The sequence below is a fragment of the Venustampulla echinocandica genome, assembly GCF_003357145.1.
Source record: "Venustampulla echinocandica strain BP 5553 chromosome Unknown scaffold_1, whole genome shotgun sequence".
Taxonomy (NCBI): Eukaryota; Fungi; Ascomycota; class Leotiomycetes; order Helotiales; family Pleuroascaceae; genus Venustampulla; species Venustampulla echinocandica.
In genome coordinates this window covers 2,344,569-2,359,945 of record NW_022474206.1, presented here as the reverse complement: position 1 = coordinate 2,359,945, position 15,377 = coordinate 2,344,569, and the positions used below count along the sequence as shown (strand labels likewise).

At 49.9% G+C, this 15,377-nt stretch overlaps 5 protein-coding genes across 5 annotated transcripts; 2 read left to right on the top strand and 3 right to left on the bottom strand.

The window, feature by feature from the left end:
• Positions 1 to 240: 240 nt before the first annotated feature.
• Positions 241 to 585, top strand: BP5553_03298 (Uncharacterized protein; the record flags this gene model as incomplete). The annotated part of the gene is made up of 2 exons (XM_032011921.1): positions 241 to 336; positions 430 to 585. The coding sequence occupies 2 exons, from the start codon at positions 241 to 243 to the stop codon at positions 583 to 585; spliced, it is 252 nt and encodes an 83-aa protein (XP_031871614.1).
• Positions 586 to 1,068: 483 nt separating this feature from the next.
• BP5553_03297 (DNA-directed RNA polymerase subunit beta) lies at positions 1,069 to 4,966 on the bottom strand (the record flags this gene model as incomplete). The annotated part of the gene is made up of 3 exons (XM_032011920.1): positions 1,069 to 1,231; positions 1,287 to 2,515; positions 2,570 to 4,966. 3 exons carry the CDS (start codon positions 4,964 to 4,966, stop codon positions 1,069 to 1,071), a joined length of 3,789 nt encoding a protein of 1,262 aa, XP_031871613.1.
• Positions 4,967 to 5,676: 710 nt separating this feature from the next.
• On the bottom strand, positions 5,677 to 6,939 carry BP5553_03296 (GroES-like protein; the record flags this gene model as incomplete). The annotated part of the gene is made up of 2 exons (XM_032011919.1): positions 5,677 to 5,940; positions 6,007 to 6,939. The coding sequence occupies 2 exons, from the start codon at positions 6,937 to 6,939 to the stop codon at positions 5,677 to 5,679; spliced, it is 1,197 nt and encodes a 398-aa protein (XP_031871612.1).
• Positions 6,940 to 8,234: 1,295 nt separating this feature from the next.
• Positions 8,235 to 9,821, top strand: BP5553_03295 (Uncharacterized protein; the record flags this gene model as incomplete). The annotated part of the gene is made up of 2 exons (XM_032011918.1): positions 8,235 to 9,329; positions 9,429 to 9,821. 2 exons carry the CDS (start codon positions 8,235 to 8,237, stop codon positions 9,819 to 9,821), a joined length of 1,488 nt encoding a protein of 495 aa, XP_031871611.1.
• Positions 9,822 to 10,550: 729 nt separating this feature from the next.
• BP5553_03294 (Uncharacterized protein) lies at positions 10,551 to 13,892 on the bottom strand (the record flags this gene model as incomplete). Its single annotated transcript, XM_032011917.1, has 3 exons — positions 10,551 to 13,459; positions 13,530 to 13,673; positions 13,844 to 13,892. The coding sequence occupies 3 exons, from the start codon at positions 13,890 to 13,892 to the stop codon at positions 10,551 to 10,553; spliced, it is 3,102 nt and encodes a 1,033-aa protein (XP_031871610.1).
• Between the last annotated feature and the right edge of the window lie 1,485 nt (positions 13,893 to 15,377).

The window sequence follows — 15,377 nt, the reverse complement described above, 5'->3', positions numbered from 1 at the left end:
TGGATATGGAAGCTTGGTGTTCGCTGCAGCCTTCAGTCGGTTCGGACGTCAAAGAGCCAAGCACGTAGAGCTTCGGCATCCCTGCTCGCTTCGAACTTCACTTCCTTCCCCCCTCCCCCATCTCGACTTTTTGCCTTCACACCCCTCGATGTATTCCTACTTTACTTCTACCATGATACGATAACTAAAACCTCAATTCAAAAGCTCTAGTGAACTGAGAACAAGACTGAAGATTTCAAAATGTCACGCGCAGCAAAACTCACTCTCGGCGCTACATCTCTCTTTGCGATCAGCACCGTCTATTTCGTACACTATGCGCAAAAAGCAGAGAAAGCTGTAAGCAAGCGATTTTGGTTTTCCGCTCCTCCTCTGATCCATCTTCCCCTCCCTATCACCACAGAGAGCTAATTCGAACACCCAAACCTCTAGGCCATGCACGCAGGCGTCGTTCGGGACATGGAGCAGCAGCAGCTAAAGCGGGAGCGCCAGCTTGATTTCGACATGCAGAAGGCGTTGGAAGAGGAGTATAAGAAGGTGCAGAGTGTGCATGATGGTGGTTCGCCGGTGTTGGATAGGCCGCGGTGACGACGTGTCTCCAAGTAGGATTGACCAAGAGAGAGACTTCAGGAGTTGCTGTACTATATGACATGCTCGAATCCTTGTAGAAATAGACATCTAGGAACCGGCGGCATTGAGCGGAACATGGGAAAGGCGTTTTGGAACGAACAGTATTACAATTGCCATCTCAACTCTAGAGGGAATGGAAGGGATCAGGGTACGGCATCACAGGGATCTAGAATGGAATTTGCACGCTCCGTTTTCAGTTCCATCTGATCTAATTTGATCTGTATTCCAACATTTCTACCGTAAATTGTACAAGGAACACGAGAAAACGTGTTTGGATATCTTGCAGCCCGGCTTGCCTGCATCCTCAACGAGTTGCGACCCAAATGCAAATAGCTTCACGCACCCATGTTTTGTCGCTGCAGTCTGTCCCTTCCGAAAACGCCTATGTATGCCACGAAACACCCTCCCGCACCATTTCTTACACTCCTCAACTTTAGCTGTCTAGCGGACCGAGATTCCAGACCTCTCGGTGAACATCCTCGCCGCGATATTCATGGATGACAACTCTTGGAAAAGTAGTTTGGCAGCATATGGGATATGGACCTGTGAGATCCTCGTCTTATTCTTGCAAGGTCGGCACTCAAAGCTTTGTGTGGAGAGTTTTCTGTAGCATGGTTAGTGTACTGCTTTAGTGAATGTGTTGGAACAGGATTACTAACGCGATTGGAGTCATGAGCCCACAGATGTCGCAAACGTGCACTCTGAACGCATCTGAGACCTCGAATAACCTTTCCTTCAAAAATGCAGCAGCCCCATGCGAGATCATACAATCACGCTCCATCTCTCCGAAACGTAAACCACCATCTCTCGCACGACCTTCGACTGGTTGTCTAGTTAAAATTTGAACAGGACCTCTGGCTCGAGCATGGATCTTGTCATCGACCATATGGCGCAAGCGCTGGTAGTACGTTGGACCAAGGAAGACTTGTGCCATCATCTTTCTTCCGGTGTGGCCATGGTACATTATCTCGAAACCACGTGACTGGTATCCATGGTCGCGGAGGAGCTTCGATACAGAGTCGACCGTGACATCGGTGAAAGGTGTAGCGTCACCTTCAAGGCCGCGAAGGGTTGAAACTTTGCTTAGTTGACATTCGATCAAATGAGCAATAGTCATACGGGAGGGAATAGCATGCGGATTGATAATTAGATCTGGGACGATGCCCTGTCGAGTGAAAGGCATGTCTTCTTGTCTGTAGGTGATACCAATCGTACCCTTCTGTCCGTGACGAGAAGCAAATTTATCACCGATTTGAGGGATCTTGGTTGTTCGCACCCGTACTTTGACAAAACGCAGACCCTCAGCATTTGTTGTAAGAAGTACCTGATCAACAATGCCATTCTCGGTGCTTCGGAGCGCCGTGGAAGCATCGCGCTTGGTGTGAGCTTTGGTACGCTGCCCAAGTTCTTCAGCATCGGGAGCCATGGGTGCCGTCTTCCCAATTATCATGTCGTCTCCTGAGACACGGACACCTGGCGCAATAAGGCCATCGCCGTCAAGCTTGTCGTATGTACCATGCTTTAGCTTCAGTGTGTCCGACCGGAACGGTTTCTCAAATTGTTCGACGACATTCATGCCGATCCGCTTCTCTTGGTCTGTATATGCTCGATAGAAGAGACTTCGGAAAAGGCCCCGGTCAATACTGCTCTGGTTCATAATGACGGAATCTTCTTGGTTATATCCCGAATAACAAGCAATGGCGACTATGGCATTTTGACCAGCCGGGAGTTCTCTGAATTTTAGGAACTCCATAGATCGCGTCGTGGCAAGTGGTTTCTGGGGATAGTAAAGAATGTTTGCCATAGTGTCCATGCGTACATCAAAATTGGTTAGGAAGATTCCCATAGCTTGCTTACCCATAGCGGATTGGTATGTATTACGAGGAGACTAGATTTCGGTTAGTGAGAGATCTTGAGAGGGTCATGTGGATTTAATTCTTACCTGGTTGTGATCGGGGAAAGGGATGATGCTTGCGCAAATCCCCAAAATCATACTTGGATGAATCTCGCAATGAGTCCATATGTGTGCGGTAGGATTCATTGGGGCCTTCACACGCTTGTTTAAGTCGCCGCTTTCATCTGGTCCGATTTGGTATCCAGCCTGGAGCTGCCGAGAGATGTCCAAGTCTTCAGGAGTCATTACGATCATTACAGTTTCTTCTTCCTCTGCATCTAAATATTCTACCACGCCCGCCTTGATTAGGCCGTGGAATCCAAAGTACCCCAATGCTTCCTTTTGCTCGTCATCCAGATTAGGATGCATGGGAATATATTGGTCTTCCTCTAACCGCTTAATGTGGTCCTTATTCAAAACCAAGTTGCCTTTGTTTGTGCTGTCGACGCTATTATCAATAACGAATAGTGGCCTACAAACTCGGCCTGCGTCTGTGAAGATCTTGAATTCTCTGTCTCGGATATCTCGAATCAGCGAGACCTCGGGTGAGATTTTGGATTTGCGTCGCAATGTCTGGACTGCGGATACGAGATGAGCAGGCTCCCGATGCACGCCAACCCAGACACCATTGACGAAAACCTTCGTGGCGTTGGGGGCCCGCAAGGGCTCGTATTCTTCCAAGACCTCCATGTTTTGTGAAATCATGAAATCAACAATCGCCTCTTCGCTACGGGTGCCGACACTGACGTAACACATGAGAGCCAGGTTTTTGACCAAACCGCATGCCTGTCCTTCAGGAGTCTCAGCAGGACATACCAACCCCCAATGGGTATTGTGCAATTGTCGAGGCTTGGCAATTTTTCCGTCGCGGCCAATTGGGGTATTGGTTCTTCGCAAATGCGAGAGAGTGGAAGCAAAAGTATACCTGTTGAGTACTTGAGACACACCAGCAGTGGAGCTGGCGGCCTTTTTCTGATCACCCCAATTACCAGTCGCCAAGGAATACTTGAGACCATTTGTGATCGTGGTGGATTTAACCCCAAGTGTAAGATTAAATTCGCGGTTGTTCTCCACACAGCGTTGGAGGTACTTGTAGACGTCCCCGGTCAACCTCCGGAAAAGGCCTCGGAATAGCTTAGCAAGAAGCGGCCCAGCGAGATCTAATCGTTTTTTGCCGAAATGATCTCGATCGTCAGTCTCGCGTCGCCCAAGTGCGCATTGCAACATCCTATGTACCATATAGCCCAAGAAGAAGGCCTTTCGAGTTTCGCTTCCTTCCGTTTGTGAGATATGCGGTAATAACTCTTTCTGTAGGATCTCTCGAGCATGCTTCACACGCTTGTCCCGAGTTAATGCCGTGCCACTTCCACGCTTACCAATGTAATCCAAAGCAACCTCCCGATCCTGGATCACGAAGGCTTCTTCTATACAAGGTTTCAACATTTCCAGCATTTGCGAGTCATTCCGGTCGTAGCAAATATGGTTCAAAATGTCCTCATCAGACACAACACCAAGTGCCCGAAAGACAATAGCAATCGGAATGTCGGACTTGATATAGGGAAGTGTTGATTTGATCGTTTGCCCAAACCCACCTCTTTGGCCATCGCCCTTAGCGAAGAGCTTGATGGTCATAGAAGAAATGAGGCGGGAGCCCTTCTCGAGAGCACTTCGAATTTCCGCCACAAAGGGCGTTGGGCTCGGAGGCGGCTTTTTGAAAACCTGCACGATATTGGCAGCGCTCCGCTCCTGCGCAATCAGAACCTTCTCACTCCCATTGATAATAAAGTATCCGCCCTGGTCATACGGGCACTCATTCAATCCATAAAGCGCCTCCTCATCGGATTCCTTCAGGATGCAGTACTTGGATTTAAGCATGATCGGCAGTTTCCCAATATACACGTTATCAGGTTCCGGTTCCTTCCCAGAATCCGGATCACCGTCCTCATTCTCCCAAATAAGTCTTGTCGGATGTTCCCCAGTCCTAGCCATTTCGACCTCTTGTTCTTCGTCAAGTTCGTTTAGGGGAACCGGTCGCTCAACAGCCACCGAGACTTTCTTGGTCATTTGCAAGTATATGGGACTCGAATAAGTGAGGTTTCGCAGCCGCGCTTCTTGTGGGAACATGACGGATGTGCTTCCGTCACCTTCGGTCATTGCTGGCGATGTAAACATTAGGGTGCCGAACTTGATCTCGTAGCGGCGAAGGGCGATCGGGTGGTCATCTGAGGAGGGTGGGTTATTCTGGTCAAGGGTGAGCTGGGAGTTCTCCTCTACAAGCTCTTGCATCGTGTGAACCACGAAGTTATCGAATGAATCCAACTGCTGCGATACCAAGCCTTTGGCGTCGAAGAACGATGAAATGACAGCCCAGCAGTCCTCGGCCGTGATCCCAGCATCCTCCTCGCCATAGTCATCATACTCGTAGCCTTCTTCGTAATCCGCCATATTGCGTAGCTGTCAGGTTGTATAGCTCGCAGAATCCAAATACCCGGGGGTTATAGTCGCAAGGAGGCGCAAGGAGGCTGCGAAATGTTTGTGGCGAAAGCTGAGGTGATGCTTTACAGAGGTTATCACCTTCAGCGCTCCAGAGGCGCGCGTCGCCCAGAGGCTTTAAAGACTTCAGTAGAGTGATATAAAAAGCATCAATGTTAGAAGGACTGCCAACGATAGATTCTGCTGCGTTTGTTGGCAGACGTCGGGAGGAGTCGTTGAATGCTGTGGAGGAAAAGGTGCTGTAGGGGATCTTGCGCGCGCGACAGCTTTCTTTACGATCGCGAGTCCCTAGTATCGCGCTAGCCTACAAGGGTTAGATCCAATGCGGCCGCAACTCTATATAAAGGTATCTGGAGAAACAAACTTCTGTATTGTATTTCTGGTGGTGAGCAAAAAGATTCCTTTATCATCAAGGAAAATACTAGAAAGTGTGGGCTGTAAACTCGGCTGGTATTTCTCGCAGCGAATGACGATTGATTGAGAAGCTCGCAGAGGCGTATTTCTAAAGCGCATTTCTAAAAGCGTCAAGAGAGATTTTGACAAAGGTTAGCCGCTGCATTTTAGTTATCAAAGAAATTGTTTAATTCTACTGGTCTTCTAGCTCCACATGATTTAACCCCCCAACGTATGATCTAGGAGTCTACTAGATCATGAAGGTAAGTCTATGCCCTTGCCTCCTCCACATGCTTCTCATTTACAAGCACATAGCGGTACCTTGCATGGCCTTGATCCATTTCAACGATTGCCTGGTTTGCGTTGCTCAGAGGCCTCTCCTGGATAATTGGATGGATGTTTTTCTCTACAGCAAAGTTTAACATCTCGGTAATATCAGCTGGAGTGCCAATGCAAGAACCTCCCATCTTGCATCCCTTTGCGATGAGCGAGAATGCATTAAATGCTGGGATATTGTCCTCTGGGGCTCCAACCTAAACTAAGTCAGCATCGGATTCCACATAGTTCTGGCTTGCATCTTCGGAGTATAATGCACTTACCTGGATGAATTGCCCATTTGGCCGCAGGAGCTGGAGATATCGGGCCAAGGGCATCTTGGGGCTTGAAACAGTGGAGACGATGAGATCCAGACTGCGAGCGTTCTTTTTATGCCATCCCTCATCCTCCTCGGTGGCAATATATTTTGTTGCCCCCATTCTTACGGCATCGACCTTCTTGCCGTTCGTTCGGGAGATCACAACAACTTCATCACAACCCAATGCCTTTGCCCAGAGCACAGCGAAATGGCCAAGACCTCCCAGACCAACAACACCAATCCTCTTTCCAGGCCCTGCACCGTTATTCACTAGGGGATTCCATACAGTCACTCCCCCGCATAACATTGGGGCTGCTTCGGCAAGTTTCAAGCCATCTGGAATCTTCACAGCGAAATGGGCTGGTGCACGACAATAATCCGCATAGCCACCATATGACTTCGATCCGTCAGGGTACTTCCCGCTGTATGTCCCTACCATTTTGGTACAGTAGTTCTCTCTACCCTCAATACAGTCCTCACAATCTAGACATGCGCCTGATTGTGCCCCGACACCCACCCGGTCTCCAACCTTGATATGTTTGACATTTTCCCCAACCTTCACCGCAGTTCCAGCGATTTCATGACCGACACAGCAAGGATAGAGACTGGGACCCCATCCAGACCTCAAGGTATGAATATCCGATCCGCAGATGCCACAATATTGGATCTTGATATCCACATCATCTTCGGTCCAGGTCTTTGGCTCGTACTCTTGCCAAACCATCTTGCCGTCCGCGCAATCCTTGTCGAGCCCCATCCATCCTTGGAACTTGTATGGTACCGCCATTTTTGCTTTCTGTTGGTGATCCGCGGGGTTCGAGGAGCCTTTCAATTGAGCTGTGAGAGATAATATGCGGTCTGTTGCTGCCGAGGCAGACTCCTTTATAGTTGTCGACATAGCATCGATGTTACCAGAATGGTCACCCCCACTCCTCGAGACTCGACACATACAAGTGGCAGCTTTGCTACCGTATCCGTGTTTTACTTATTCTGACTTCGATGGTGCGGGTCTTCCTGCAGCAGTTGTAGCCAGACTAGAATAATGCCCTATCTCCGGCAAGAGCGGGGAATGTAGGAAGCAGGACCGTATCGCCGAAGTTCCAATTAATTTGAATGCGGGCCTACCCAGGACCGTGGGGCCGGAGCTATGCTATGTGCTGGAGATATTTGGTTTTATTATCAGCACAGTAGATGGCAAATAAGACGATGCTTTGGCAAGCTCTCCCTAGCTCAGTGCTTCGTGCCGTAAAATATATATTATACTGGTATTTAAATACGAAGGAACCCCCAGAAAACAGTGAGAACTATGTCGGCATTCAAGCATTGACGTCTCGTTTCGCCCTAATAAATATATAAAACAAGCGACACCGAGGTCCAGAGAACTTCCCGAGATTTCCCAACCAAGTACGTGCTAGCTGACTAGTATTACCACCTAAACTAAACCACCATGACGTAGCGTAAGGTATACTAATATCCCGCCCTTCAAGTTACTTGGACCTTGGATTGGATTAATCAAAGCTTCGATCCGTGAAGAATTATAAGTTAGCTCCAAAGGCAGTTGTGTTGTGGTGTTGAATCCATGAGCACCTACCTACCTAGTAGATAGGTACCGCCATAGGGGTAACTGAAAGCAGCTCGAGATTTGCACATACAAGTACAACTTCATTACCGTTTGTACAGAGTAGTGCTATACTTGTCCTTGGAAGGCTTCTCCTATCTCCTATCTCCTATCTACTCGTGATTGTACATGTACCTGTACCTGCACTTGTACCTGCACATCTACCGCGACACAAGTATCAGTACCGCACCGCCCCCAACTTTGCTGTGCCACTGCCACGACGCCTCTCAGCCTCCCAAACTCCAGACTCCTCGTTATCCAATGCGATGCCCTTGTATCAATACCAGACCGAAAGGCTTGCGTAGCCCCTCCAGCCACCATCGACGAGGCTGAGCCTCCCTGAGACAGCACGAGTACACACACATCATCCCAGCCAGCATCGTCACGCATCCAACCCCGCCGAACAACATATAATCTATCTTGTGCTCCATACCAAGTGCCAGACGTCGTCTCGGTATCAATCATTGTATGCCGTGTTCTCGTACTTCACTTTCAGCCGTCATTCATGATCGACACGCTTACAGCAGCACCATCACCAGCATACGGGCATTTATTGCCTTCCGCCCAAAATAAAAATGTCGGTCCGGATCCAATTCGACAAACCCCACGCCTTCTACACGAACCTCGACTTCATCAGCGGCAGAATCATCCTTAGTCTCACTAGCGATGACGCCGTATCTGCCATTGTAGCCAAGTTGGAAGGCGAGAGCAGAACGCAATTAAGGCGACCGATACGCCCCCCCGACAACCGGCAGCCTGTCGTGATCGAGAACCACAAGATACTGTACAAGATTAGCCAAGTGTTCCCCGAGCCCCATCCAGCAAATGGGCAGAATATGGGATCAGCATTTACTCTGCGAGCCGGAAAGCATGAATATCCATTTCGATTCAAGATCCCTTTTAATAACGGCTGTGGGGACCCCCAACAGCAGCAGATGGCTGGGTTTGGCGGGCTTGGATTATCGGGATTTCAGCAAATGCAGTACCGGCATGTCAGGAAGACATTACCGCCTTCATTGACCGGGTTTCCGGGGGAAGCAGAAATCAGATATTATGTGAAGGTTACGGTGCAACGACCAGGGATATTTAAGGAAAACAGAAGGTCAGCAGTCGGCTTCCGGTTTCTCCCCATTGAGCCCCCAAGGCCACCCCCTACCACGAACGAAGTATATGCTCGAAGGCCGTTTGGCTTCCAGACTGGTTTGGCATCGTATGGGAAGAAATCGTCTATGTTCAGGAAGAGCCCAAAACCATTATCGGACACGGCGCCAACGGGAGAGATTGATGCGCGGCTTCCCAGTCCCGCCATTTTAACCTGCAATGAACCCATACCCCTACGGCTTATAGTAAAGAAGACAAACCAAAGCGCGGAGAATGTGTTCTTGGTATCGCTACAAGTCCATTTACATGGATATACTGAGGTAAGGGCGTTAGATGTCTCCCGGACAGAGACGAGTACATGGTCACTGATGAGTGCGAATGGGCTCTCGATTCCTATCGGGTCACCGAGTGACCCGCCCCTGAAGGAGATAACGGTTGACAATAACTTATGGGATCGAATACCGCTTCCTAATACTGTAGCTCCTTCGTTTCAAACCTGCAACTTGGCTCGGAAATACGAACTTGAGATACGGGCAGGGTTGGGATATGGAGTAATTGGCGAGATCCAGGTAAGTAACTTAACAGATACGTTTTGTTCTTCTGACCTCCGTTTTCTCTTCGCTTGGAAATATGATAAATAGGCACAGGTACTAACGGACACTCCCTAGCCGCAAATAATAACCCTCCCCCTTCGGTTCCAAGTAGAAGTCCACTCTGGCATCTCACCCCCCGCTGCCCTCCTCGACGCCATGGCCCAGCAACGACCTCCAGTCCCCGCTCGTCCTACCGCCCAAACCCCTACACCAGTCTCTGCCCCTGCTGCAGACCCCTTATACCCTCCTCAACTGGGCACTCCTGCCGCAGCAGTTGTCGATGACGCGCCTCCAAGCTATGAAGATGCTATGGCCGAGGACATCACGCCGACGGATGGGCCGAGGAGGGAGTATAGCGGTGTGACAGATGTGAATGCGCCAGGGATGGATGAGAAGGGTGGGGGGAAGCCACCTAGTGGGGGTGGCAATGGAGCGGCAGGCGGTGGAGGATTTGGTGCTGTTGTATGATTATGATATTTATATACTTTGACTGTGCAAATTAGGTTCACGGCACGAGTGCGATAATGAAATAATATATCTTATACCTCCCCTACTACATTTCTATCACAAATCGAGAGGTTTACGCAAGACCAAGACGAGGGAAAGCATCTCGGCTTGCTTTATCCCCCCGTTTCCCTCACCCCCCCCAGAAATCTTGCGAATAAGTACACCTAGGGCTAGCACAAGCAAGCCAGTCATGGCTTCCACAGGCTGTTATCTCCACCTTACGCCCCATTCAGTGTCGCTCGAACTGGACTACAATAATCACGAAATACAAAGATAGCCACATGAGATATGGCACATGAGCATACTGCAAAGGATTTGATTGTCATTTGATTCAGCAAGAAGTGTCCCCTTCCTCGTCTTCCTCGCTCTCATTTCTATACTACAAAGAAGGACACTTCCATCACATCCAACCACTCAAGGTACGCTCATGTAAATAATTCCCAGTCCCCGTCCCTCATTAAGCATCGCATTCCATCCAGCCATGTAAGATCAACGGCCTAGTCCAGCAGGCCCACATACCACAAGAAACGCCACTAACGCCACTATTTAAAGTGTGTAGAGTCCGATTGTTTGCTCGTTACTTGGGGAAAATTAGATAATAAGATAATGAAAAAAGAGTGCCGTGTCTGGTCGGAAAATATATCCACAGTGAATGTAAGCTTATCTGTTGGATCGATGTGTCCCGAAATATCATGCTGTCAAAGGTTCCGGAACATTTGCCTCTAGGGAGTTCTTTGAAGAACCATTAACGGCATGATCACGATCACAAACACCAGCGACCTTCGCACTATCAGGTTTCTGTTGAGTATCATTGACACCAGAAACACCACTGTCATCCTCATGACCCGGTTCTTCGCCAAAGATAATGCCCCGGATATTCAGGCCATTCTTATCACTGGCGGGAGTTTGGAGAACTTCTTCATCGACATGTTCATCAAGGTTCATGAGTGCTGGTGGGCGATGACGCATTGCGCGAGCTTTGGCCAGCGAGATAGTTTTTTGTTGGTATGTTGTTGTGATGGCTTTTGAGTCATCACGGTCAATTGTGGCTTTCATAAGAGCAGCCATCCAGAGTCGGCCTTGCTTGATGTTGGGGACGGCGAAGTAGTGGACTGTGGGTTTGGTGAATGTTACAGCGCGAGACAGACCCGATCGTGGAGGGACGAGCTTGAATATGAACATTGAATCGTTACTGCTTTTGCTTAATGTTGATTCAGGTTCAGCTGCTGCCTCTGTCGATGCAATTGTTGGGGTATGAGCTCCAGCGGGGCTGGTTGGGCTATTTGTCGCGCCCGTGAGAGTTGCATGAAGACCAGTTAACCGATCATTATCTGCAGGCAAGACACGGTGGAACGAGATATCGATCAATCCTTTCTCCTCTGTGTCGTCCTCGGAATAGTAATATGAGAGTCGGCGTCCTTTCAAAACGAAGAGTCGCGGCTTCCATGTCGTCATCAGATTGGTACTCTTTTTCTTCATCCATCCACTATAATCAGCGCCAATCATTTGTTCCTGGGGAGTCTTCTTCTCTAAACCACGGGTGTATGCGCTCGTCTCCTTTTTGGACTTCTTCCTAGCAGCCCGCCCGCTTCCAGGAGTTGTGGACGGGCTCGAGGTCTTCGCAGTAGGGGAATCCAGCTCGAAACTCGGGCCAGCAGACGGTGTGCTGGAGCCTGTTCGAGAGGGTGACTGCAACGGTGATTCCTTTATAGGCGACGGCGCCCCACCTGTAGGCGATGCGACTCGGGACTTCTCGTTTCCAGTCACTGCATCTGAAATCGCTCTGAGTCCGAAATGACGATTTGTCGCCGGTCTGACGTGCGAAAGCCAGTCGGTGGGCCCGCGATTTTGAGCCGCAAGGGGTTTGGGAGCGGCTGTGTTTTCGAAAGGAAGACCTTGTAACTTAGTCACAGTTGGCGAGTGGACATCCTTGGGAGGTGGTGGGGGCCGAGGAGGTGTATTAATGGAACTCTCTGAAGGCGTTCTGCGGCGGCCGTTGACCGAAAGGCCATAATACTTTTGAGACGCAGATGGAGGTGCAGAATCGCGAACGGAATCCACACTGCCGAATCTTGAATGCCGCGAGTGTGCTGTAGCGCTACGCACTCTGGTGTCATCTGTGTAGCTCGAATTTCGAGAGTGACCAGCGGCAGTACTGCCTCGCTTTCGCAGGACATTCCTCTGCCGTGCATCTGCTTCCCCACCTGAGAAATACCCTCGATCAAGTATATCGAAAGCTGTAGCGCGGTTGGCACTCGGTGATTGGTCGATGGGGCCACTTACGATGGGACGGAGCCCAGAAGAAGACAGTGGGCGATTGGCTAGCGAAGGAGACGCAGCGGCACCCATTGTCCAGTTCCTGTCGAAGGATGGTTGTTTCTTGTGGGCTGTATCTTGTGGCTTGGGCGAGATGTTTGCTACAGCACCCATAAGTGAGGCGCTGAAGTCGGTTGCCGAGTTTTGTCGTGAATGATGAAGGTCCCGGATAGACGCAGCAGAAGGGCGCATTTCTCCAGGTACGCGCGAGCCATCATTTGTTATTGGAGACACAGGAGATATGCCTTGGACGGAATCGTTTCGTGATATTCGGCTTTGGGATATACGTGAACTCTGCCGCGACCCTGGCCCTGATAACTTGGGTGCCATTGACGCTGAGTTAACGCTGCGAGTCCGGTTACGTCCAGCATCATCTGAACCAACTTCACTGCCATACGATGCAGTATTGCGCCTCGTTGAGGCCCCAGAACTAATCTCATCTTGAAGTGCTTTGATTTTCTGCCAGGTCTTTAGCCTTCGGCCAACGGAACCTAGATCAAACTCTTTGAGAAACACCGAAGTTTGATCCATTCCAAGGAGAACATCGCCTGTTATTTCTTGATCCCGGAATATCTCACAATGCTTCGGTTCAACACCCGCGGTAAAGAGGTATTCTGCAACTTGGTCCGGTGTCCAGGTTACCACCTCCTCTTGGGTATGGATCCCCTCCTCCTCCTCATCTGTTTCTTCTCCATTGATATATGAGAGTCGCTGGTCGAGATTGCTGCTGTATTCGCTGGCAGAGTCATTTGCCCTGTGTCTTTCAGCTGGTACAAGGCTATGGTGGGGTGAATTCATGTCCGTGATGTGCTCATCGATAACACTCAGCGTCTCGTTCATAACAGGACTATCTTGGCCATGGGCATGGATTTTCGCTGCTGCTGTAACGCTCCTTGGTTGGGGGTGTATAGGGGCGACAGTCGTCGAGACGGCGGGTGGAAGTATTGTATCAGGATCCTTAGACACTTCTGCCGTTGGCGGTGCCAAAGGTGAGGTGATAGTAGGCGAGTCCGGGATTTCTGATGTGCTCACATGGCGAGTAGCTTCTGGCACTTCATCTTTGACCTTCTCTAGATGGAGATTTGGCTCGGACATTCTGATGTCCTTGACAATTGGGCTCTCTGGGGTGAACATCGCGGGCAGCTCGGTAGGTTCTATAGGTTCTTTAGGCTCTGTAGCCTGTTCTTTCACCGTATCCGGTGGGTTTGGAGGGATTAGGGATGGAGGAGTGGTCGAGGTAGGCTGGTGAGCAGGGAGCTCTGTAGGAGTGATTCTAGTGTAGACTACGGCGGCTCGGCGTCAGTCAAGAAATGTGACAGGGCATAAGGAGGATGAGGGATGAGGTTGCGCTACCTGCAGGAAATAGACCGCGACTCCCATTCACCAGATGTTCTCCCAGATACCATCCATCCCCGAAATCATCGTCGCGCTCGATTAATTTCACCCGGTCTCCCTTTGACAAGCTCAATTCATCAGAGCCTCGAGCAGCGAAATCGTCTGGGTTAGATGAAAATTAGCGATATATTCAATTTTGACTTGTGGGCGATGCGTTGCTGTAATGCGATGCGAAACACCGCCGCAATCAGAACGGTTTCGTTTTGAAAGACATTCAAACGCAACCGACTGCATTCCACACATTCCCCGATAGGTGTTTTCAGTATACTTACGAATGACCAACAATATCTGGTCTGGCTCGGTCGACGGTTGGGATGCCATCTTCGCCGCCGGCGCCCTCGCCTCCGTCTACTTTCTTCTACTACAATGCTCCTATCCTTCTGGCGGGACGTCAACGTCACCCGGACGGCTCAGTCTAGCACGGAAACATCTGCACAAATGCGACGGACTGGAGCGATTGTCGGGCGGACCAAACTGGATAGCAAAACAGGTGCCGATAGTAGGTAGACTTTGCTCGAGCAACGACGTCGGTAGAGCGGATCGATTGGTGGTTCGCGGTGGGGGTCTGGAAGCTGGCGGATGGAGGATGGCGGATGGCGGATGGCGGATGGAGGACACGATCGCACGCGCGCCCGCAAAAGACAGCGGATGGTGAAAGGCGACTTTTTGTTGTTGGTGTTGGGCGCCAGCGGAGCAGGCCTACGGACCGTAACAGAGTACTACGTAGGTAAGGCAGAGAGAGGTAACCAAGACCACGGAGGTATTGGGGCAGCCAATGGCCGTGCCCGTGTAGCGGCAGTTGTCCTCCAGCAGAGGGTAAATGGGATTTGGGGGGCAAGGGGGAGCGAATGATGATAGTTCCTGGGAGCGTTGAAGGGCAGAAGCGCAGAAGGGTAGAAGGGCGGCTACAGTGTACGGGCTGCGTGGCAAGGTGGTGGTTCAAGGTACGAGAAGAGCGGTGTTGATAACTTGCTGTTGATGTTGACGTTGATGTTGACGTTGATGTTGATACCTGTACCTTAGGTACGTTAGGGACGGGCGGTACGGTACGGAGAATAGAATGATAGTAACTGGAGCAGACAACCTTGGAACTCGAACTCGAACTCGAACTATTCTTATTATTGTACACTAAGGTACGTACATTACATACTCCTTACGCTACAAGCTACATGTACCTAGGATTACAAGGTCTTTGGTCTTTGGTCTTTGCACCTAGGCCAAGGTGAGGCTGTGGTCTGATGCAAGCCCCCCCTGGATACCTAGTATATACCTTAGGTACCGGTCGGTAGGTATGCGAAGTAAGGTACCCCCTACGTATCATACATGTACTACTGATCAATATCAGATTGTGAACGTTTGCAGGGAACGGATTGTTCTATTGACTCCGAAAGTGCGCCTATCATTCATTACCTGTCTGTGGTAGCTAATAACTACCTACCTAGGTTCATGTACATGTACATACCTGGTCCCTACTCTATCTACTTACCTAGGTACTTGGCCCGTTGTACTCCGTATTTGTACATCTTTAAGCGCTTGGATGCAGAAGCAATTGTGTTTTTATATTTGTTTAGTCTCATATCTATACTTCGTACGGAGAACATCCCATTTCTACACCTACTGTACACCTACTTCGTACACCTACTCGTCTTTATATTCCGGTTCTTATGCCCCGCAGAAGTATCCTTCTCTTTTCCCTAGCCCCAATGCCAACACCAACACCAACACCAACGCCAACCAGATCCTCCATCCCGCACCCAATCCGTACAATTATATCGGGAGTGGCGTGTGGCTAGACTCCCGTGTGGA